Raw genomic sequence first — 25,962 nt, forward strand, 5'->3', positions numbered from 1 at the left:
TCACCACTGTGACTCAGTGCCTCTCAACAAGGACTAGGTTAAAATAAGCAGACATGAAAATAGTTGGATTCATGTTGTGAACAATTAAAGTTTCCTCCTTATTAATGTTATATTATCTTTCCCATAATTTAAAAACAATTGTTTAGTACTAGCCTTAGACCAAAAAGAAAATAAAATTTAAATAACCCTCTCTGTATTTCAGGATATCAGCATATTTTCTTAATTGAAAGCCCTGGTGGAAACACTCCAGCCAATTCCATGGCAGAATTTGGTTGAGCCAAGGACCAGCTGACTAAAGAATGAAAGTGGATGTGGCATACATATTTTGGTATCACTAGATGCCTTGTAATAGCAACCTTTATAGTCATGCATGATTTATCGTCACTTTGTTATGTTTTCCAGAGGGATAACCAATTGGCTGACAGAGTAACAAATGAAAAGTAACCCGACTCCACTGATCCTCCTAATTCTGCCTGGGAAGGATGGAAAGGAGCAGCCGCTTGCTTTGAAACAGTGGAAAGGTATGGAACAACTCCTTCCATTACTGCCTTCCTTTATTTCCCTGCACGTCTATTTCCAGACCAGGTGAAAACAGCAAGTTGTTCCTGTTTGAGAATATAGAAGTGGAGTTATAGGTACAGGTACCGTGGGCTATTTTTAAGATTTCCAAGTTGCTTTGCTTTCTGGATGCTGTTCATATAAACACCAGTGCCATTAAGAGACAATTGTTTTCAAATAGCAAATAAGTTATCATGCTAGGGATAATTATTATTCTTAAACATAGGATTAGCATTTTGGATATGTGCTTAGCCTTAAGGTACAACACTATTTGAATATGAGGATTTTGCTTCACTAAGTGAATTTTATGAAGGAATCACAGAAGTAATAACAAAATGATAAGAGTGTTGGTTTCCTCAATGACAGCCATTAAATGCTTTTTTCCCCTGTGTTTAATAATCTAAACTCCCTCACCCCCATTCATTTTCTCGGTCATGGGAAAGGCCTTGCCAAGAAAGCACATTTAGATTTTTTTCTCATCTTTCAGAATCCACATAATGGATATATGTGTAACTTCTTTTGCTTTGAAAGGGAACTTTCATTTTATGATGAAAAATTTAGAAAAGCATTCTTAGGACTCCCAGAATTGGAACTTTTTAAATGCTTGTTTATGGTGAATCAGATGCACACCATTATCAGGGGGCTACACCTTCACTCAATTGTATCTATACTGCAAGGTTTCGTAGTCACTGTTTATTGGTCAATACTTTAGGAAATTATGCTATTGATAGCATTGTAATGCAGCTAGAAAATTATTTTCTATTCAGAAGATTAAGTATCATGTACTAGTTGATCAAAACTAAATTACTTAAGGACTGCATGACAATATTTCTTTTTCCTTTAGATGGCTTATAGATGAGGGACTATGAATAAATAATAAAGACTTGAATTTTGCATAGGAATATTAGAATTCAAAAGGCTACAGAAAAATAATTCATTAAAATTATATTTTATATGAGGCATTAAATAAGAGTATGGCTTCATTATTTAGTTTAAGGTTATTTATGGAGAGTTTTTAAGGGATGTTTTGACTATTACTCTGTAGTTTGAATGTTCTCAGAGGCATAATACCTATTTTTCACATATAAAGTTAACTAGGGCTTTCCATGTACTCTATTGAATCTGAAACTAAATATCATCTAAATCAATAATATATATAAGAGTCAGGTTTCTAGATCAGCAAGGAAATAGAAAAAGTGTTGGCACTGTTTGAGACACAAAGCAGCCATGCAGTTCTTTGGTTCCTTTATATCTCTGACAATACTGACCAACTTTCTTTTTCTTGCCTCCCAATACTGATGTAAATGGGCTTTGTTTGGTACCTTAATTAGGAGCCCTTATCTGTCCAGGAAAAAATTCCCCTGATACTTAAAAAGAGTTTGTTCTGTTTTGGATTTAAAATTCTTGCTCTGGTTAGTGTGAAATAGTGACACATCCCAAAGTAATTTGAGCAGATAATAAAAATATATATGCAGGGCCCCCCGCCGGTCCCCCCCCACCCCCGCCCCGAGGAGCTGGAGGAAAATGTGGAAGTTTTGGACTCCTTCACCTGGATTGTTGCTGATGTTCTCACAAACCTTGAGGACTGGCAGTTTGGTATGCCAAGTCCTCTATCTTGGGGCTTGCCTTTATTGAGCTTGTTACTGCAAAGGAGAGGCTAAATCTGCTTATAATTGTGCCTGAGTCTCCCTGTGAGTACCTCTTTGCTGCTCAGATGTGCCCCTTTCTCTCCAGCTAAGCCAACTCAGCACGTGAACACACTACCCTACCCCTACATGTGACCTGACTCCCAGGGGTGTAAATCTCCCTGGCAATGCAGAATATGACTCCCGAGGATGAATCTGGGCCTGACATTGTGGGATCGAGAACATCTTCTTGACCAAAAGGGGGATGTGAAATGAAACAAAATAAAGTTTCAGTGGCTGAGAGATTCCAAATGGAGTCAAGAGGTCACTTGGGTGGGAACTCTTAAGTACTACATAGATAACTCTTTTTAGGTTTTAGGTACTAGAATAGCTAGAAGTAAATATCTGAACCTATCAAATTCCAACCCAGTTGCCTTGACTCTTGAAGACGACTGTATAACAATGTAGCTTACAAGGGGTGACAGTGTGATTGTGAAAGCCTTGTGGATCACACTCCCTTTATCCAGTGTATGGATGGATGAGTAGAAAAATGGGGACAAAAAGTAAATGAAAAATAGGGTGGGAGGGGGGATGATTTGGGTGTTCTTTCTTACTTTTATTTTTTATTCTTATTTTTACTTTTTCTGGTACAAGGAAGATGTTCGAAAAAATAGATTGGGATGATGAACGCACAACTATATGATGGTACTGTGAACAGTTGATTGTGAGAGTCACAGTAAAATGGATGATTACTTCTACTGTTGGCTAAATTTGGAATAAAAGAAGCTATGCAAATTCTGGCAAAAAAAAAAAATAATCTACATTTGCCCGACCTGCGAGGATTGAGTCTCAACAATTCTGAATTACCTGGGTATTCAGTGAACATTTTGCTTCTTATTTAACCATGGGACAAGCCTTGTTCCATTTGCTGCCTTTAACTCCCTGCCTCGAAGTTCTGCTTTGGGCTCTCCTAACTCTTTTTCCCCTTCTTTTGTAGCTGTCACACAGTATATTTCAAATGGTCATCTTGCAAAAGGTCAAAAATGAACTGCCTCCCCCTTTTACAAAATGGGATCTAGTATGCATAACCTTCATGGCTATCCACCTTCCTGCCCCCTTTGGTTTTGCAGCCTGAGAAAATGGAATGTAACTTACCTAACCAAAGACAGCGGGCTTTATCGACATCTGGAGAAGCTCTATATGAAATTCTTGGTCTGCATAAGGGAGCATCAAATGAAGAAATTAAGAAAACCTACAGGTACAGAGGAAGTTCAATGATGACATTTCCTGTGCTAATAGTGATAGCTATTTTATGAATGGCAAATACCTCCAATTAAAGACATAAGCTTCTTGCTAAGACCAGGTAATATGAATTTTGCTCCCTGTCATAATATATAGGCAATTAGGAGTAGACAGACATGACAGAGATTTAAGAAAGAACTCTTTCATTATGCTGGGCCTTGGGAAAGGTAGCCTGCATTTTAGACCTGTAGGGTCAGAGAAAGAGATGGATCACTGTGAATGTCCAGGAGTTGTGATTTAAGTCATATGATATAACATCACTGAATCTGGTGGAGGTCTGGGAGGGAGATTTTTTTTTTTTTAAATAAATGAGGCTTGTCACAATTGCTATATTGTAAGCTATATTCTTCAAATCCTCAATTTTGACCTTTCATATCTGATCTTTAATATCCCAAATACCTTTTCTTCAAAATTCCAACAGATAAAAGAGCCATGAATAAAAAATAATTTACTTATTGTAGAAAATTTGGAAATTACCAAAATTAAAGAAAATAACATTCATCCATAATTTCACCTCTAGTGATAATTATCACTGATATTTTATGTTTCCTTCTAGTCTTTTTTCTGTTTATATAGGAAAGATATTTTAAAATAAAATTGAACTTATCTGTAGTCCCTAAATGTCTTTCTTTTTAACAATATCCTATCATAAAAATATCTTTGTGTTATTAAATATTCTGATTTTTAAAGGCTGCAGCCTATGGCTATGCTATAATTTATCTAATGACTTTATGAACTATTTTTAACATGTAGGTTCTCTAAGTTTTTTTAACATAATGAATATCCTTGTCCATAAATCAGTATGCATATCTCTAATTATTTCCTTATTGATGAATACAGCAATACCTTTATAGGAAAAATAAATCAAAATGTATATGAAAGCTTCAGATTTTAATCAGTTACTCCTTGATTTGGCCTTGAATTGGGTTTTTAAACTTATGATATTTTTTTGATGTTGCAAATTTAAAATTTTTAAGTAGGAAAATGTGTTGGTCATTTCCTTTATGGCCTAGGTTTTGCATGCCATGGTTGAAAAGCTCTTTCAATTACAATATTATAAAAATATTAACCCATATCTTCTAGAATTTTATGATTTTGCTTTTATATTAAATATTTGATCCTTTTGGAGCTTTTGTTTGTTTGTTTGTTTGTTTTTGTTTTTGTTTTTTGTCATAAGGAATAAGGTAGGGTGCCAGCCTTATTTTTTTTTTCAAATTACTAGCCCACTATATTTATCGAATTCTCCATTTCCTATTCACTGATTGGAAATTCTTTGGCCTAGGATTCAAACCTTCACTCTGCGTAAACTGTGGGACCCAAAAATGCCTTCAGATATCAGGTATTGAAGAATAAATGGCTGTGATGAAAATTTCCATTTGGACCCAAATAGTTTTGTGCAAAGGGTAGAATCTTTCAAAGTCAATATAATCTTCTAGTTTATATTTCACTTACACTGTTAGGGAGAAAAAAGTCTTTTTCATTGTTTCGTTGTTTCATTGTGCCCCAAGCCTTCCAGTGTGCCTGAGAGCTGCTCAGCCTCCTTGGCTGAAAATGACAAAATTTGACTCTTAAGCATCAGGCTTAGACATTGTACTGGGGCCAAGTTGGGAATTAAAACAATTGAATCATAAGCCTTAATACCTACAAAGATGCTCCCCCAAATGAGGAAAAAAAAGTATATCTAACTATCTTGTATTTCTTAAAATCCACTTTACAAATGCTACTTTTAATTGCCTTTTTAATTTTATAAGCTAAAATTTCAGGTCATATCCTAATTAAGGCACTTAATTATGCTGAGTTGTTTACAAATTCAGTAATTACAGTATAACATCTTCTCATGTAATCAGTGTCTTGCTATTAATTTTGTTTTAATATCATACAAATATTATTTTTTTCAGCTGATTAGGGTACTAGTATGCTGCCCAAAGCATCTACTTCTAGCTAAATCACACATTTGTATTCTCCAAGTTATTCAAAATGAGCAAACTGAAAATCTACTGAGAATAGTAATCTTATGCCAGATTAAAGTGATTAAAGCAGTCACAATATAGCAAAATTGAGTCAGTGAAATTTAGTAAAATTTCTAACTGTTGGATCCATATACCACTTGACCTATGTCTTAATATTATCGTTATTCCTTGCTTGTGCTCCCCAAAACAAGGTTGAGTTCCTGGAAGGCTTTTTTCTTCCACTTTTTAATTTTTGAATATATAACATACACACTTGATTCAAAATGAGAACACAAAGGTATACAAAAAAGTCCCCTTCCAACCCCTTATTTCCTAAGTCTCCTCCCCAAGGCAACCAATATTAACAATTCCTTGTGTACCTTCTGCAGAGATTTCTCTACCTATATAAGTATTAGAGAAAACTTACGGTCTTGACAAAATAGCATAGACTCCCTGCTCCTCTCTGCTAAGTACAACCAAAAACCCAGGAAATAGCACAGACAACCAAAAGAGAACTCTTGAACACAGAAAGAGGAAGGCAAATGGGCACCAAAGACACAACAAGAGAATAAGATGACCCAGGCCTAGCCTTTCCTGACATCCAACCTAGCAACAGAAGGCAGCCCAAGTAGGCTTATTCTTCCTCCAAATCAAAATGGGAGTCCTGCCAACAATGATAGGCAAGCATGGCAGGAACAGCAAGGAGGACGGATCAGAAGCCCCCTGACAATAACCAGACCAGGGAAGCCCTCTCCTTTTCCTCTAGCCTAAAACTGTCCTCTCTCACCCAAAGACACTACTTGGCAGGGAGCACTTGCAAGTAACAGTTTGTTACAGCAAGCACCAGTCCAAGAAGTGTTCTTTATCCCTGCAGGTTGAAGATTTACTTCCCCCACCTAGAAGCATCAGGCAACCTAGACTGGCAAAACTCCTTTCAACCCTCAAGCAGTACCAGGAAGAGCCCCAGAGGCAGGAGATGAATCAAACGGACCAAAAGAGCACCACAAAGCTCTGAAAATGATATTGCCATTGGAACCATGGCCCATAAAAGTTGGCTAGGAACTGCAAGCTAAGCCTAAACAGGAGGACTGTTTGTTAAAATAAAAAATTTAAATAGGCTCCAGAGTCTCCTAACATAATAGTGAAAATGTCCAGATACAGGTAAAATCATCTATTATGCCAAGAACCAAGAAAACCAAGTTGTGTGAGAAAATACAGATATTGGAATTATGTGACAAAGATTTTAAAGCAACCATCATAAAAATGATTTAACAAGCAATCACAAATCCTCTTGAAAATGGAAAATCTCAGCAAAGAAACAGAAGTTACAAACAAGAACCAAATGGAAATTAAAGAACAAAAAAATAACAGAAATTTAAAAAAACAAAAACTTTGCTGGTTAGATTTGGTAGTAGAGTGGAGATAATAGAGGGTACTCAGAGAACTTGGAGACAGAGCAATAGAATTTACCCAATGTGAACAGCAGAGAGAAAACAGATTTGGGAAACAAAGGAATGGGGCCTCAGAGACCTGGGAAATAATAACAAAAGATCCAACATTCACATTATCCAAGTCGTAGAAGGACAAGAGAAAGAGATCCGGGATGAAAGAGTATTCAAAGAAATAATTGCGTAAAACTCCCCAAATTTGGCAAAAGACACAAACCCACAGATTCAAGAAGCTTAGAAAACCCCAAAGAGGATAAACCCAAAGAAATCCATGCCACAACACATCATCACTAAACTTCTGATAACTAAAGACAAAGAAAATATCTTGAAAGTAACCAGAGAGAAATGACAAATTATCTGTAGGGAACATCAATTTAAACGACAGTGGATTTCTCACCTGAAACATGGAGGCCAGAAGTTACATATTTTTTAAGTGCTGCAAGAAAAGAACTGTTAACTGAGAATTCTGAGACTGTGGTAAAACTATCCTTCAAGAATTAAGGGGAAATAAAGACATCCTCAGATGAAGAAGAATTAAAAGAATTTGTCACTAACATCTATCCCCAATGAATGGCTAAAGGAAGTTCTTCAAAAAGAAGGAATGAATCTTGGAGCAACAGGAAAGAAGAAAGAACAATGGAAAAAGAAATATGGGCACATACAATAGACTATCATTCTCTCATGAGTTTTCTAAATATTTTTAAAATGGGGGAGATAAAGGGACCTATTGGAAGTAAGGTTTCCCCTCTTCATTTGAATTGGGAAAAGGTTAATACCTGTGGACCATAGTAAGTCACAAACATATATTCGTGATACCCAGAGCAACCACTAAGAAAACTACACAAAGTGATATGCTAAAAAATACTATAAGTAAATCAAGATATAACTCTAAAAAATGTTCAAGTAACCCACAGGAAGACAAGAAAAGGGAAGGAGAGGAAACAAACAAAAATAAAAAAATGACAGACTTGAGCCCTGACATCTCAATAATTACTTTAAATGTAAATATTCTAGGTATGTATATTATAGTTTTCTTTTCTTCTTGTACAAATGGTGGTGTGCTGTCCATCTATCCCACACTCTGCATTCTTTTCTTAACAATATATCTTGGAAATCATTCTAAGGAATGATCAGTTCATAAAGAGTTTCCTTATTCGCTTCATACTGCTGTGTAGCATTCCATGATGGATGCCCCATATTTAAGCAGTCCCCTGTTGATGGATATTTAGGTTGTTTCCTATCAAGGCTGCCTTTTAAACACCAACTTTGACTTTCTCAAATGGCTGTAGAAAGGTAGATCATAATGGAGAAAGGGAAGCTTAGTTCCTGTCCTCTTCCCAGTTCTTGTGAGAGGCGCTATGTCCCATTCCAAATTCCTGAAGCAAGGATCTAACAGACTCAGCTGGGTAAGGGGCCTACCCAAGTCTAATTAGCCCTGAGCAGATCTGGAACCACAACCCCCTACTACCACTTGGCAAGGTCTGTGAGCTCCAATTCTCTATGGAAAGGCAAAGAAGCAAAGTTATCTAAGAGGAGATATGAAGTTAAGAGGGAAATTATCAGCACTGCTGATTCCTTATTCCTTCAGAAAACGAACAAAAACAGTAGCCTCAAATGAGCCCAATCCTTTTCTCTATTTATAAATCTTTATCATAGCTTCTTGTTTCCTACATCATGAGAAATTCAACTATATTTCATCAGTCATCTGATAAACTGGAAGCCCCAACTACCTCAAGGATAGTTTGGAAGAGTGACATGAGGAAGGCTTCTACTGTGACAATCCATCAGGCACTGGTTCAAAAGAGAAGCTCTTGACTCACTGAGGTTTTGTAAAGAGAAATGAGATCATTTTTTCAAAATGTGTGAAGCCTTTGTGGAAAACACAATGAAAGTACCAGGTGCTATTACAAATGAATAAATATTCTCATCATTCTTATATATCTAAAATTATCCTGCCATTTGGTGCTGCTGTTGAAAACCATTTATCTAGCATAAGATGAGTTTATGCTCTATGTCCAAAGTGCTGTATCACAGACCGAGACTGGTGTTATAAGTCTTATGCAGGATCCTTCACTATAAAATAAATGTTCCTTTGGCATTGTGGAGCATGATATTCCTGAGGAACTTGAAGTCCAAGGCTAATTTAATCCATCTTTCTCATTGCTGGGTCATGTCACTTAATCCTCTCAGTTTTTGCAAGAAATGAGCAAATATTTTTCCCTGTTTGCCTCACCATCTAAAAGTCATACTCCCCCTTATCATGCTGTCTGAAGGAGACTCATTGGAGTTAATCTTTTAAAATTTAGATAACCCAAGCATGGCTAAGAGGTTACCCATCTTTCACATGTTTGCCTTAACTTTAAACTGGAATGTTTTCCCCCTCCAACCTAATTTAAATAGTCTCTCTGAACCAACAGAAATTTTGAGCTAGGAAACTAGTGAAGGATGATAAGAGAGGAGTAGAGAGACACTAGTGAATGATGGGACAATTGGGAAGATGACAGACTTTTTGAAATCAGGGACTCAAAGATAGTTCTTTACATAACACCCAATACTTTGGCTGTGGCCCCTTTGGACTGATTTAAGAATTGGGTTCCCTGCAAAGTCTCCCCCACCTAAGTCTTTCTAGGGGTCTCCACTGGGAAAGTCCCAGGGTCCAGGAGCCAGTCCATTCCCATATAGTTGCACTGCTCCACCAAGCCAAGTTTCTACCCTGTTGATGGTATCTGCCTGCCAGTGGCCCAGTGGGCACAGCCACACTCAGCACATCTCTCAGTGTGCCAGACTCTGCTGCTGATGCTTCACTACTGCGCAGCAGGGCACAATTGCTTGGCAGCTCTTTGTGCTACACTACCAGGCCTCGCAGGCATAGCTAACTATGTGGTGCCCAAGTCGTTCTGGCTGCAATTCCAGGCTAAGAAGCCTCCTCTGCTGTTTTATCTGAAGACCTGAGGGAGTCACCAATGCCTGCTGGGCTATGCCACTGGGAGGTGGTGTGATGGGCATAGGGAATGGCTCCCTCCTATCTGTGATACTTTCTGTTAGAGGCTCCAGTGAGTTTCAAGGTTTGGTATCAAAGCTCTTTCCATTTTTTCTTGCAGCTCTCTTTTCCGAGGACTCAGACTCATGCTGTCTTAGGTTGTCAGGGCTGCTATATACCAGTAATTGGTTGGCTTAAACAACAGGAATTTATTGACTCACAGTTTTGGAATCTAGAAATCCAAAATCAAAGTGTTGGCAGGCAGTGCTTTCTCCAAAGTCTGTAGACTGCTGGTGGTGGCTTGCCAGCAAATCCATAACTCAATCTCTGCCTCTATCACATGGTCCTGGGTCTCTCCTTCTGTTTCCTCCTCATTCCTACTGCTAACTGTGTCCAAAATTTCCTCTGCTTATAGGATGTAAGTCCTACTAGATTAAGGCCCACGTTGATTCACTTTGGCCTCACCTTAACTGATAATATCTTCAAAAATCTTATTTACAAATGTTTTCACCCCCACAGAACCAAGGTTAGGACTTAAATATGTCTTTGCAGGGGACATGATTCAATCCACAACACATGCTCAGGGGCTGAGCCAGAGACTAGATTAAGCTTTTTTTCTGGGTCAAGCACATCATACCTGGTTCTTCTTCCCTAAGGCTACATTCTTTTCCAGGGTGCTCTACAGTTCCCACCCCAGACAGATTTCTGTCAGACCATCCCATTGGTTAATCAGACTTCCCTGTCTGGCTGGGGCTTCCCCAACAAGGCACACAGTTGGACTCTTTCCCAGAAGGCTCTCCAGCCCTGAGGGACTTCTGAGAAGCCTTTCAAAGTTTCTTAGAATGCCCTGATAGGCCCAAACCCCAGCAGTGAACTGTAGGCTGTGGTGGCTCAAAGATGCATTCCCACCATAACCCTACAATAAGGCTATCTAATTCCATGTTCTCCTTTGTAACTTGAATGAAGTAAATATAGTTTGCCATTTTATTGCCACTCAGCAAGCTCTTGAGTCTATGCGATTAGATTCCCTCCCTTCTTAACACTGGCACATAAAGATCTTTCATTACTCTGCCCTCACTCCAAACTAAGTAGCTTGTTGGTCTATACCTCATACTGCTAATTATAGCAGGAGCTGGGAAGGCTGATTAGAGCACTTAGGAACCACTGGTATGTCTGGAGTCTCTGACAATTTTAATGATTTTATAGCAGAAAGACTTGTTCATCATTCAACAAATATTTACTGAGCACCTACTATGTGGTAGGCACTGTTCTAGGCACTAAGAAAATAACAGTGAACAAAACATCTAAAAATCTCTGCACTCCTGAAGCCACCTGTAGTCTGAGCCAGGAGAGGAGGGGGGATGGTTGATAATAAATTAAGAAAAACATACAATGTATCAGATGTTATGTGCTGTTGTGAACTGGAAGTTCCACATTCTCTATGACGTGTTCTGCATAGATTTTAACATTAAAGTCCCTCAGCTGGAGTGTATTCTAAGTAGAAGGGAGCAGTTAAGAGTGCAGGGTATGAAGTCAGAAAGACTTGGATTCACAGCCCATCTCTCAGCCTCTTTTTCTTCATAAGCAAAAACAACAGTCCTAACCTCAGAGAGCTGTTGATGATTAAATGAGATGATACACATGCAGTGCTCAGCCAAGGTCCGGCACCCAGATACTGAGTACCACAAAGGATACTTGAGGGCTCAGAGAAATAGCCCTATAGGACAGCAGTCCTCAAATTCGACTAGGGCATGGGTGTAGGGAGACTATCCAGGGAATGAGTTTGTGTATATGTGTGCGAGTGACTGTGTGTGTCTGTGAATGCATTATGAGTGACTGTGAGTGTGCTGGATGTGTGTGCGTGATTGTGTGTATATGGGGGAATGTTTCGGGCCTGTGACATTTAGATTCCATTGAATACATTTAAAAGAGTGTTACAAATGTTTTATTTTAATATGTCAATGTTTGTAATACACTGGAAAGTATACCCTTTGCATCTGTTTAATCTTATGGTAAAAAAAAATTTAGATACCAAGTTAAAAATGTTGAGGAACACAGTTTCTCAAAACTATTTCAAGGATACATAAACAAAGTGAGAAAGACAAAAGAATGAAAAGAAACCCAACCATACTCAAAATGATTATAAGGAAACATTTAGGTAGGATTTGGAAGAGGGGTGACCTGTGGAAGGCCATGGGAGAACACTGTCCTTGAGGCCTTCTAAATGTGCTATGGCTGATGTGCTGGTCCTGACAGAGCTATTAATTATAGCAGGTAGTAATTTCTTTTCTGTCTCTTCCACTCCTTCAATTTACTGAGGGCAAAGTGTCTCATCTTCCATTGTACTTCCAGTCCTAGCACCATGCTAATATTGGCTGAATGCAAAAATTAATTGATTAGCCAACAGATTTTGGATGTGGGTGTGTATCTATTTCCTCCTTGATTTTATTTTCAGCCTCTTCAGGACCATTTCCAAAATGGTTGGTTTGGTCAGCTAGCTGAATGTGAGTCATTCACTAACCCAGGAAATAAAGAAGGAACAGATTGGTAAGGAAAGATGACAATTTCAATTTGGGAAACAGTGCGTTTTGTGTGGCTGTAGGACTTTCAGGTGAGAAGTAGTTAGGGGATAAGGAAAGGAAAAGTTCAAAAATGGGGCCAGTTGTGCAATTAGAGAATGTGAGTCTTGCATATTCAAGAATCTCATATGTAATGTAAATGTTAGTTTTCATTTACAATGATTATATATTTTTGAAGTTAGATAGAAACAAGATTAAGATATTTAGAGAGGGAGGCTAAGTGTATTTCCTGGCATTGTTGGTACAAGAGCCTAGCAAAATGCTGGCCCAATGGACAAGAAATAACTACAAAGATATAGCTGTTTGTTAGGTTCTCAGAGAACTCCTGAATCAGAGTGAACTAGCTTTATATATCAGTGAATAAGTCTCTGTGCCTCACAGATAAACATAATTTCTCCTTGTCAACAAGGTAACAAACTTCCTGCTTCATAGAGCATTAAGGGACTCAACTGTTTTATTTCATTCAGTTTTACAAGAAACTTTCTGGAAATTCTCTTCCATCTCTGAAGTCGGTTGCCTTGGTGCAGAACAAAGTGAGGCAAACACTGCTTTTACAAGCAGCAGGAAAAAGTGTCATTTCCATAGTGATCTGTGGCAACCCCAATCTGTGATGCTTTTACCCATCTTTATTAGCAATTACAGGTAAAAACAGAGACTGCTTCTGAATAAACTGGAAGTGTCAGGGGACTCGTAGCTAATAGAAGAAATGTAAATATTTACAAGGCAAAGTGATGATTCAAGCTCACAAGATTAATTGAAATTAATCTCTATCAATGACTAATTTGTTTTTTGAATCCTAAAACCTTCCACTAAAAAGAAGTATATACAAGGCTATGTGAGAGTCCAAGTTGGGTGTCATAACCTTTCTTTTGCCATCTCAGATCCTCCATTTGCTCCTCCTGGCTCTTCACACAGCTTTGATCTTTGTTTCTGACCACTAGAATCATTACCATCACTCACTCACTCATTTGTTTAATACATATTCAATATTAGATACAAATATATGTTTTCAGTGAGAGATGCAAGTATATATAAAACACACAATTCCTAGCATTTAAAGAGCTTATTTGATAGAATTACACTCACTAAGGTTTAAAGGATACATACTGAAAGACAAGCAAAACAAGGGAGACTGTGCTGGGCAGCATGAGTTAACCTGAGCATAGGGTTCATATTAATCATTTAAAAGAAGGTAAATGCTTCATTCTGTCATTCATTCCTGTCCCAGGCACTGTGCTTGGGGCTGGGGATACAATGATAAGCAAAACCAAGATTCTTGTTCTCATGAAGCTAAAGGTCTGGTAGAGAAGACAGAAATCAAATCATCACAAAAATGATGGTATATTTACATATGATGTAAGTGCTCTGAAGGAAAAAGCATGGTTCCACGAGAGTGTATAACAAAGGAACTTGATCTGGACTAGGAGAGAAGGCTTCCCAGGGGAATGAATGCAGTCTTAATTTTGCTATAATTAATGTAAATTTATATTGGGGGTAAACAAAACAAAAGGAAAAAAGCAGAAGGACGAGCCCAATAGCCACAATGAATCGTTAATAGCAAGAATAATAAAAACAGTCAATATTCATGGAATGCTTACAGTTTCCTAGCAGCTAAAACAAATACCATACAATTGGTTGACTTAACAACGGTTTCAGAAGCTAGATGGCTTGCTTCCTCCCAGGATCAGTATCGTCCGGTTGGCTGGAAATCTTTGGGGTTCCTTGGCTTTTCTGTCACATGGCAATGTACATGACTCTGTCTTTTCCTTTCTCTTCTGGGTTCCATTTGACTTCCAGCATCTGGCTGCTTCCTGTGGCTTCTCCTTCCATGTCCAATTTCCTTTACTTATAAGGACTTCAGCCATAAGGGATTAAGGTCCACCCTCAATTTAGTTTGGGCACACCTAACCTAATAACATCTTCAAAGGTCCTATTTACAAGTGGGCTCACACCCCAGAACCACAGGGTTTGAGAACTGAACCTGCCTTTTTGGGGGGATATGATTCAATTCTATCTCTGGTTAAGTATACCCTCTCCTCTCCAAAAAGAGGAGAGAATACTTCCACTTCCAACTTATTCTTTGAGATCAGTATTACCCTAACACCAAAGCCAGACAAAGACATCACAGAAAAGAAACTAGAGACCCATAACCCTTATAAATATAGACAGAACAATCCTCAGCAAACTACTATCAAATGAAATCCAACAGCATATCAAAAGGATTGTATACCAAGAGCAAGTGAAATTTATCCAGGAATGCAAGGTTGGTTCAATATATGAAAATATAATATACCATATTAATAGAATAAAAGAAAAAACCCACATGATCATCTTAATAGATGCAGAAGAATTATCTGACAAAATCCAATCCCTTTCATGACAAAACTCTACAACAAACCAGGAATAGAAGGGAACTTCCTCAAACTGATAAATGGCATCTAGGAAAAAACCACATCTGACATTATAATTAATGGTGAAAGACTGAAAGTGTTCCCTCTTAGATCAGGAACAAGACAAGGATGCCTGCTCTGGTCATTTCTATTCCACACTATACTAGAAGTTCCAGACATAGAACTTAGGCAAGGAATGGAAATAAAAGACACCCAAATTGTAAAGAAGAATTAAAACTATAAATATTCACAGTTGACCTGATATTACATATAGAAAACTCTAAAGAATCCACAAAAACCCATTAGAGCCAATAATGAGTTCAGCAATGTTGCAGGATACAAGATCAATATACGAAAATCAGTTGTATTTCTGTATGCTAGCAAAAAACAATCTGAAAATGAAATTAAGAAAACAAGTCCATTTACAATACCATCAAAAAGAATAAAATAATTAGTAATAAACTTAGCCAAGGAAGCACAAGACTTGTCCACTGAAAACTACAAAATGTTGCTGAAATAAATTGAAGAAGACTTCAGGAAATAGAATGATGTCCCTTGTGATGGATTGTAAGACTTAACTATATTACTCAACTTTAATCTATAGATTCAATGTTATCCCTGTCAAAATCCCACCTGCCTTTTTTGATGAAATATACAAGCTGATCCTAAAATCCAGGTGAAAATGCAAGGGATCTGAACAGCCAAAACAATCTTGAAAAGAAGAACAAAGTTGGAGGACACATACTTCCCAATTTCAAAACTCACTATAAAGTTATAATATTCAAAACAGTGTGGTACTGGCGTAAGGATAGTCATATAGATCAAGGAAATAGAACTGAAAGTCCAGAAGTAAACCCATAGCATCCAGGGGATCAAGCCAAAGGGTGCCAAGACCATTCAGTGGGGGTAAGAACTGTCATTTCATCAAATGGTTATCTGGGACAACTGTATATTTTTGTTTATACTGTGGACCTCTACCTCACACTATATACAAAAATTAAATAAAAATGTATTACAGACATAATTGTGAGAATTGAAACTATAAAATTCTTAGAAGGACCTTCATGATCTTTGATTGGGCAATGACTCCTTAAATATCACTTCAAAAGCACAAGCAACAAAAGAAAAAATAGGTAAGCTGGACTTCATCAAAATTAAAAACTTTTGTGCTTCAAAGGATACTATCAACAAAGTGAAAAGACAACTCACAGAATGGTGGAAAAATTTTGCAAATCACTTAAGGCTAGTATTCAGAAATATATTCTCACAATTTAACAATAAAATTATTAACCCAATTTAAAAAATGATTAAAGGAACTCAACAGACATTGTCTCAAAGAATACATACAAATCGCCAATAATCATATGAAAAAATGTCATTGCTCATGAGAGAAATGCAAATCAAAACCACAATGAAATACCACTTCACTTATTATAGCCACTAAGATGGCTATAATAAAAAAAAATAGAAGACGGCAAGTGTTTGTGAGGATGTAGACAAATTGGAACCCTCATACATTGCTTCAGAGATGTAAAACAAAGCAGTCACTTTAGAAAACAGTATGGCAGCTCCTCAAAATGCTTAAAATAAAGTGACTATATGACATAGTAGCCCCTCTCCTACATATATACTCAAGAGAATTGAAAATGTATGTTCATATAGAAACTTGTACACAAATATTCACAGAGGCATTATTCAAATTTCTGAAAAGTAGAAACAACCCAAATGTCCATCAGCTGATAAACAGATAAACAAAATATGGTATATCCACTCAATGGAATATTATTCAGCCATAAAAATGAAGTACTTATACATGGTACAAAATGGATGGACTTTGAAAATATTATGCTAAGTAAAATATGCCAGCTATAAATGGTCACATATGGTATGATCCCATTTATATGAAATGTCCAAAACAGGCAAATCTAATGAGACAGAAAGTAGATTAGTGCTTGTCAGAGGATGAGGAAAGGGGGAATTGGGAGGTATGGGATTTTTTTTGGGGGGGGGGGGGCAATGGAAATGTTCTGGAATTAGACTGTGGTGATGCTTTCACAACATAGTGAATATACTACAAACCAAGAATTGTACACTTTGAAATAGTTAAAATTGTGAATTCTATATTATGTGAGTTTTATTGGGGGACACTTCAAGGGGAAATCATTCAGATCTTGGTCTTAAACAAATGATTTCATATTGTCTAGATCAGAATATTCACTACAGATTTAAAAAGCCATCCATATGAACATACTGCTTAATGAGCATCGTGTGTCTTTTTACTCCTAGGTAAGGCACAGTTCAAAGAATTGTGTAGTGTCAGCCAGAGTTGGTATTAGTATCCTCCAGCTGAAGAAATTATTAGATGGCCAAGACTAGATCTACTTGGATCTTCCTACTACTCTGTTGGGGTAGAGAAAACAACAAAGCTTATTTGAAATTTTGCTCATTCAGTTCAGATAATTCTAGAATTTAGGGAGTATGGGAACTCCTCTTGTGCAAAAGACATAATGGTGGATCTATGTTCCTCCTCAAGATGTCTCAAAAGAGAACTGAGGGCATAGAAAAAAATATGATGCTATATTGTTTTTCAAGTTCTATTTATTCATTTCACAAATATTGCATGAACATTTACTTCATGGCAGGCTTAGGCTAGACTTGGGGTCACAACAAGAAATAACACAAGCCCTTTCATTTAGGGCAGATAATGCAGATAATTCAGTACAATACAGATAGAAAGATCGAAGTATGCACCATGATTTAACTAGTGGGCAGAGGAGGAATGACAATAAGCATAGAAGACTTTAACAACACACTCAAAGATGGTCTACTGTTTTTCCTTTTATGAGAGAGAGCTCTCCTCTAAGTTGTCTCTGATTAGTCCACTCTACTCTCCTGTTTCTGGCTTCTGGGTTCTTTGATTGTCTGCCCCATCCTCTCTTGATTTTTGAATACCTCCTTGCTTTTAGTTCACTGGCCACTTTAGATAAGACACACACCTTCTGCTAACCTTGGCTGGCCTAGCCTCCCAGTTCAGAGGATGTTCAGGAAGCCCAGGGAAGGGAAGGGTTGGTTAACAAATCTTGGAGAAAAGACAAGTAGAATAAGGGCTGACAATAGCTCACTGGATTTTTCAGTTAGAACACCAAAGAACATACAGCAAGTTCACTAGAGAACTGGTAGAATAAGTTAGATTGTAGTGGGTTGATGAGTAAACAGGTATTGAGGAGAGTACTCTTTTTGTTTAAACTGTATTTTGAAGAAGTGTTATGGTGAAGAGAATGAAGGGATAATCAGCAGCCGAACAGTTTGAAGGGAAGGTGAGGCCAAAAAATAGTGTTCCTTTGTAAAAAATGACTTGAGCATGTGTGCTTGCTGAGGGAAAGGAGCTAGTGGAGACACTGTTGAAGAAACTGGAGTTGGGGGTGGGGGGTGGTGATGGATCAGGATCCAGATGATGCATAGTTAAGGAAATATGCTAGTGAGATTGACAGTCTGAGTGAATAGTTCTTGGTAGGTTTAAAAATTGAGTGTAGGAAAAAAATTGATACAGGGAGAACAAGAAAGTAAACACTAGATAAAAAGATGTTTCAGATGGTAATGCTGTATGTCTTTGCATTAAGAAACCTAGAAGGCTTAGAGACACTGGGAGCTCCACAAGAGCTACCAGCCAGGATTGCCAGTAGAAATTACTGGACCTGTCGGGAGCTTTGCCACCAACCACAATCACTGGAGCTTAAGCCAAGGGCCAGCAGGTGTAAGGTCTAAAAAAAGCGAGAGCCTGCTGAGGGTTTCGATAGAATCAGTGGTGGGAGCTTCTGTTGGAAGTAAGAGACAAGGTATCAGGCTGAGGGGATCTGCATGGCCACTTTGCCCACATCCCAGTCTTCTACCTCGAGCTCAGTTAAGTTTGTTAGCCTTGAAAAACCTAGATGCACATTTCTCCCCAGGAAATGTAACAAGGTCAGAAGCCCAGAAACATCTGTAGGGAGCCTTTGCCAGATACAGAGATCTTGAATTGTATGCTGTCCTTAGATTCTGGGTAAGCCGTGAACCTGAGGGGAAAAGGATTAAAAATAGTGCACAGAGATCTTAGTGGCCTGCTGAAGGCCATCAGTGGCCTACCGGTGTCAGAACTTCAGGTTCTCATTCCCTAAAGTAATACTTTTATGATTGGCACAGACAAATACTTCCAGTATCGCACACATACTTTGTCTGAAGTGTTTGTACAATATTCCTAATCTTAGTTTATTGAGGACTGTAAAGAGCTTGCTCTCAATTACTCATAGAAAAGAGTTATAGTGACCAGAAAACTAAAGCAAAAGTCTACCAATTGGCATTTGAACTTTTCGAAAGTTTGATTTGTTGTATTTTTAACTTATATTAAAAATATATTCATGCATGAGGCTTTAGAAAGTCAAATTAATACATATCATAGTAAAATTTGGGAAGGGTTGCCATCTTGACTGCCACTAGAGGTCAGTACTGGACTCTCAATGCAGTTCTCTATGAGGGAAAAGACAAATTTTAAGAAACAGATCATCATTTATGGTTTCTGTTATAATATCATCCCATCTGTCTTGAATCATGAATGTGATGTCGGATCCAGAAAACTAGAAAAGGCCCTAACCCAATCTGGGTGCATTGCTCACAGACAATATGCAAATGTGATGAAACCATAGGACTTGGTGTCATGCCTTTAGAGTGCCTGCTCTTGGGGCCTTAGTCATCATACAGTAATAATTACATCGGTACTGTAATCATACGATATATTAATAGATGCTTCAGAAATAATTACACAGCAAGTAGTACTGGCATCATTGTTTGCAATCCAAAGCCAAATGGCACCCCCAACCTTGCTATTCAGTCCCTTATTAGGGCCTCAACGTTAGTTTCTATGCCGGCCCAGTGGATTCCTGCTTCCCTGAGCCCCACTGGCACTCTCGTTTCAGCTTTCTCTCAGCAGCATATTACATTAAAGCTTCTTGTGTGGAGGACAACTGTACTGGGTATAAATGTTCACGTGGTATAAAGCCTCATTTATAACATAAATGAAAGATGAGAACATAGACATAAAAAGATAATCAGGAGTTTCTGGCTATTGCTGACTAGGTAATTTTTTTCAGTTCTGCTATTTTGAACAGCTAGGAAAACTGAAAGTAAAATTTTAGACATATACATTGCATTTGAGAGTAAAGAGTTAATGCTAACTGGATCAAGATATGGAAAAAGAGAAGCTGAGAGGCTGAGCAGGATTTCTGACAGCTGTACAGAGGAAGGGTGGGGGTGGGACTTGGACACTGATCCAGCAAGGATAGTGGACTCACAATTTTATTGAGACTCCAAAGTGCTGCACCCCAGGAAAAAGGGTAAACTGGAAGTAAACCAGCTGTGGTTGACTATTTAACTTTGGTGGTCTTCAATGAACCACATCTCTTGATATTGATGCCCTTATACAGTCCTTTGAGATCTCGGCTGGCTCTCTGACTTGTTTCAATCAAGAGACTGGCAGAAGTGATGCTGTGACATTAATCTTAAAAAGGCCTGGCATGGGCAGATAATAAAAAATATATTTACAGCCTCCCCCTCCCCAGCCCCGAGGATCTGGGGGAAGGTGCGGATGTCTTGGACATCCTCCCCTGGACTGGTGTTGATGTTGTCACAAACATTGGGACTGGCGGTTTGATGTGCTGAGCCCTCGAGCATGGGACTTGCCCTTATGAAGCTCATTACCACAAAGGAGAGTCTAAACTTGCATGTAATGGTGCCTAAGAGTCTCCCCCTGAGTTTTTTGCTCTTTGTTGCTCAGATGTGGCTCTCTCTCTCTCTAACTGAGCCATCTCGACAGGTGAACTCGCTGCCCTCCCCCCTACGTGGGACCCAACTCCCAGGGGTGTAAATCTCCCTGGCAATGCAGAATATGACTCTCGGGAATGAATGTGGACCCAGTATCGTGGGACTGAGAGTATCTTCTTGACCAAAAGGGGGATGCAAATGAGATGATATAGTTTCAGTGGCTGAGAGATTCCAAATGGAGTCGAGAGGTCACTCTGGTGGACATTCTTATGCACTATATAGATAACACCTCTTAGGCTTTAATGTATTGGAATAGCTAGAAGTAAATACCTGAAACTACCAAACTCCAACCCAGCAGTCTGGACTCCTGAAGACAATTATATAATAATGTAGATTACAGGGGGTGACAGTGTGATTGTGAAGACCTTGTGGATCACACCCCCTTTATCTAGTGTATGGATGAGTGGAGGAATGGGGATAAAAACTAAAGGACAAATGGGGTGGGATGGGGGGATGATTTGGGTGTTTTTTTTTCACTTTTATTTTTTATTCTTGTTCTGGTTCTTTCTGATGTAAGGAAAATGTTCAGAGATAGATTGTGGTGATGAACGCATAACTATGTTATCATACTGTGGACAGTGGATTGTATATCATGGATGATTGTATGGTGTGTGAATGTATTTCAATAAAACTGAATTTAATTAAAAAAAAAAAAAAAAAAAAAGGCCTGGCAGTTTCGGGTTTTGAAATCTGGTCTAAGATAACCAGCATTTAAGAAATCTGACTCCCTAAGACCACCACAGAGTGAGAAGTCTCATCTAGCCATGTGGCTAAGCACAAAGAGAACAGAGTCCCCCAGCCAACAGCCCAAGCTGAGTCCCTAGCCCAACAAAAAATTATCAGTATGTGAATGAAACCATCTTGGAAGTACATCCCTCAGCTCCAGCAGAGCTGCCCCAGATGATAACAAGTAGAGAAGAGAAAATTGTCCCCGTCAAGTACTGTGCAATCTCAAAATTGTAAGCAATACATAAAATGCCTCTTGTTTTAGCTGCTAAACTTTACTGCAATTTGCTACAAAGCCATTACAAAGCCATAGATAAAAAAAACACCAGCCTTGTATAGACTGCAACTCAATTTTTTTTAACTTTATTGAAAAATTAAAACAAACAACAAAAAACACACATTTCAAACAAAACAAAGCACAGGATTAAGAGAAACAAATAACCTAAAATAACAATTTTGCTTCAAACATGTTCCTACCATACCCCAAGAAAATTAATAAACCATATCCAAATAAAAGAATAAGAAAAACAAATAACCTAAAATAACAACTTTGCTTCAAACATGTTCCTACCATACACCAAGAAAATTAATAAATCATAATCAAAGGTATAAGAAAAACCAAATAACCTAAAATAACTACACTGAAGCTAATTTTTTTAATGTGATAGCTTTTTTTTACTTTATCAAAAAATTAAAAAAAAACAATTCAAATGAAACAAAGGATTAAAAAAAAACAAATAACCTAAAATAACTGTATTGCTTTCAACATGTCCCTAACATACCCCAAGAAAATTAAACCCTAACAAAACAAAGGAATAAGAAAAACAAATAACCTAAAATAACGACATTGCTTCCAACATGATCCTACCATACCCAAGAAACTTTGCAAACCATAATCATTCCCGAGAATTGCCATAACATTGAGATTACCCTCAGCAGCTTATCTGTTCTTATTAGGTTTTTGTTCCCCCTTCACTAGTTGCTGTCTATCTCTATGTCCCCTACATTCTACAATATAAAATATTTATTTTACATTTTTCACAGAGTTCACATATTGTTAAAATACAGTATATCTCCTTTTGTGTCTGGCTTACTTCACTTGGCATTATATCTTCAAGGCTCATCCATGTTGTCATATGTTTCACAACCTCATTCCTTCTTACTGTTGTGTAGTATTCCATCATGTGTATATACCACATTTTGTTTATCCACTCATCTGTTGAAGGGCATTTGGATTGTTTCAATTTCTTGTCAATTGTGAATAATAGTGCACGATCTTGAACAAGATATTGCTGTGCTACCATCACACAAAATCGTGTTCCAAACCTCTCCCTCCTGTCTTTTCCTATCTGTAATGCTCCCTTTAGTATTTCCTGTAGAGCAGGTATCTTATTCACAAACTCTCTCATTGTCTGTCAGAGAATATTTTAAACTCTCCCTCATATTTGAAGGACAGTTTTGCCAGATATAGGATTCTTGGCGGTTTTTCTCTTTCAGTATCTTAAATATATCATACCACTTCCTTCTTGCCTCATGGTTTCTACTGAGAAAGCCACACATAGTCTTATCAAGCTTCCTTTGTAAGTGATGGATCACTTTTCTCTTGCCGCTTTCAGGATTCTCTCTTTGTCTCTGATTTTTGATAATCTGATTACTAAGTGTCTTGGCATAGGTCTATTCAGATCTATTCTGTTTGGGTTATGCTGTGCTTCTTGGATTTGTAATTTTATGTCTTTCATAAGAGATGGGAAATTTTCATTGATTATTTCCTCTGTTATTGCTTCTGCCCTTTCCCCTTCTCTTCTTCTGGGACACCCATGACATGTACATTCATGCGCTTCATGTTGTTATTCATTTCCCAGAGACGTTGCTCATATTCTTCCATTCTTTTCTCTATCTGTTCTTCTGTATGCAGGATTTCAGGTATCTTGTTCTCCAGTTCCTGAGTGTTTTCTTATGCCTCTTGAGATCTGCTGTTGTATATCTCCATTGTGTTTTTCATGTTTTGTGTTGTGCCTTTCATTTCCATAGGTTCTGTTTTTCAAACTTTTGATTTCTACTTTATGTTCACCCACTGTTTCCTTTATCATGTTCATCTCTTTTTCCATATCTTCCCTGAATTGTTGATTTGGTTTTTTATTTGATTTAGCATATTTCTTTGAAAATCTTTAATAGATTGTTTCATTAAAGCAAAACCATATCTCAACCGTATCTTGATTGAGGTGCAGGTTTGTTCCTTTGACTGGGCCATATCTTTGTATCTCCTAGTGTAGATTGTAGTTTTCTGTTGTCTAGGCATCTGGTTTCCTTGTTTACCCCAATCAGATTTTCCCAGACCAGAAAGGTTTCAGATCTCATAATGGGGTTATATTCAGATTCAAGTCTCCCTGCGGGTGTGTCTTAGAGATTGACGGAGTTTCCTGTGAGGCCTCTAGCCCTTGTGCTTTTCCTAACCTACCCAGCAGGTGGCATCTGTCAGTCTGTTGCTCCCAACTGGTGTAAGGAGGTGTGGCCCCTTTAGTTTCTGTGTTGGCTGTTTTCTCCCAGGCTCTGGAGTCTGGTTCTGAAGGGAAGACCAGTAGTAGAGCTGGGCCCCACCTCCTTCCTCTTATGGAAGATACAACACCCCCCCCCCAGGGAGTTATCATCTGCATTTGAATAGCTTCTTTGTCTCTCTGGCTCTGATATCTCCATCCCTGTGTGGGTCAGAGCACTGCAAACTGAAAATGGCTGAGGGTCTCTCCACTGAGCCCCTCAGAATGAGAGAAAAAAGGGACAGAAAGTCCCTTTTCAGAGCCAGTCCATGGCCCCCAGTTTCATTTGTCAACCAGAGGTAACACCTGGTCTTCTGGCTCCCCCTCCCAGGACAGCAGAGTCTTCTGGTTCTTTAAGGTCAGTCACCACTAAAAGCCTCTGTCTGCTTGTTAGAGGTTTGCAGTCCACATTTGTTAATTAAATCCCCAGATGGAGTTGGGCTGAGCTACATTCACGTGCTCAGAGAATGCTGCTTTCTATCACAGCGAGGTTTTGCAGTTTAGCCTGCCATGGGGGGAGGGGACTCCCGGCGCAGTTCTGCAGTTTTTACTTACAGATTTTATGATGTGATCTCAGGCATTCCTTCCAATCCAGGTTGGTGTATGATGTGTGGACAGTCACAGTTGTTCCCCAGCAGTTATTCCAAATTATTTACTAGTTGTTCCTGGTTGTTTATTAGTTGCTCCATGGGACTTACTAAATTCCACTCCTCTCTATGCCGCCGTCTTAGCTCCTTTCAAATTTGGGTGATTTGAGTAGCCCAGAAAGTCTTGTTCCCTAATACTGAATTAGGGTGATCCCAGTTTTGCAAGTGCCCCCACACATCTGGAAGTAGGAAATAAAAATGCTCTCTAGTGTAAGCTCTTCCTAGTTCTCAAATTATTGCTATGAAAAGTTTTTATAATATAATATCTGGCATACAGAGATAATCAAGCATATACATCAAGATGACATGAACAAGAATCAGCAGAAACAAGACAACAGAAACAGAGCCATGAGAATTTCAGGTATTAGAATTATTTATACAGGTTTTAAAACAATTATGATTACTATGATCAAGAATATACATATAAGATTGAGAATTTTCACAGAAAACTGAAAATTTTGGAAAAGGGACATTTCAGATTTGAAAAAGAAAGAGAAAATCTACAACTAAAAAATACAGCAACCAAAACTAAGTACTCAAGGGAATTGTTTAATGCAGGTTAGAGAGCTGACCAGAAGATAGGTCAGAAGAAAATAGCCAGAAAGAATTACAAAAGACTGGAACACAAAGAGAGAAGGCAAAACACATTAAGGATTCATTAAGAAGGCCTTAGATATATGTAAACAGAGTCTGAAAAGGAGGATAGAAAGAGAATGGGAGAGAAAGCCATTTGAAAAGAAAATGTATGTGAATTTTCCAGGTTGAAGAAAGATATCAATCCACAGATACCAGAAACCTAATAAACGCCAAGCAGAATAAATAAAAAGAAAAATATTCCCACACATATCACAGAAAAACTTGAAAATCAAAGATGGAAAGACTTTATGGCAACCAGAGAGAAAATACAGACTACCTTCAAAGAACAACAGTTACACTTACAGCTGATTATTCAACACAGATAATGTAATCCAGAAGACAATGTACTGAAATCTTCAAAGTGATGAAAGAAAATAACATAACCTAGATTCTATGTCCAGGGAATATAACCTTCTAAAATGAAGATGAAGTAATGACATTTTAAGATAAATAAGACCATGAGAATTAATCATCAGCAGATCTTCACTAAGGGATATATTAAAGGCTGTTATTAGGCAGAAGGAATATAACCCCAGATGGATGGTCAGACAGGCATGAAAGCACTAATAGCAATAAAAATAGCAAATATATGAGTAAATATACATAAATACTAATTATATAAAATATTAAATATTATTAAATGTTAATTGTATGAAATAATTCTTGAGGTTTGAAAGATGTAGAGAATTAAAGTACATGCTACTAACAACAAATAAGTTGGGAAGGAAGTACCAG

General features: G+C 37.9%; 1 protein-coding gene across 1 annotated transcript in view; it reads left to right on the plus strand.

Moving 5' to 3' along the window:
• Positions 1 to 419: 419 nt before the first annotated feature.
• The window catches only part of DNAJC5B (DnaJ heat shock protein family (Hsp40) member C5 beta), a 93,249-nt gene continuing 67,706 nt past the window's right edge, over positions 420 to 25,962 (plus strand). The window contains exons 1-2 of the mRNA XM_037803430.1: positions 420 to 521; positions 3,314 to 3,441. Coding sequence (XP_037659358.1) covers positions 3,323 to 3,441 — 119 coding nt within the window. The 5' untranslated portion in view covers positions 420 to 521; positions 3,314 to 3,322. The remainder of the gene's footprint in view (positions 522 to 3,313; positions 3,442 to 25,962) is intronic.

The sequence above is a fragment of the Choloepus didactylus genome, chromosome 14 (assembly GCF_015220235.1).
Source record: "Choloepus didactylus isolate mChoDid1 chromosome 14, mChoDid1.pri, whole genome shotgun sequence".
Classification (NCBI taxonomy): Eukaryota; Metazoa; Chordata; class Mammalia; order Pilosa; family Megalonychidae; genus Choloepus; species Choloepus didactylus.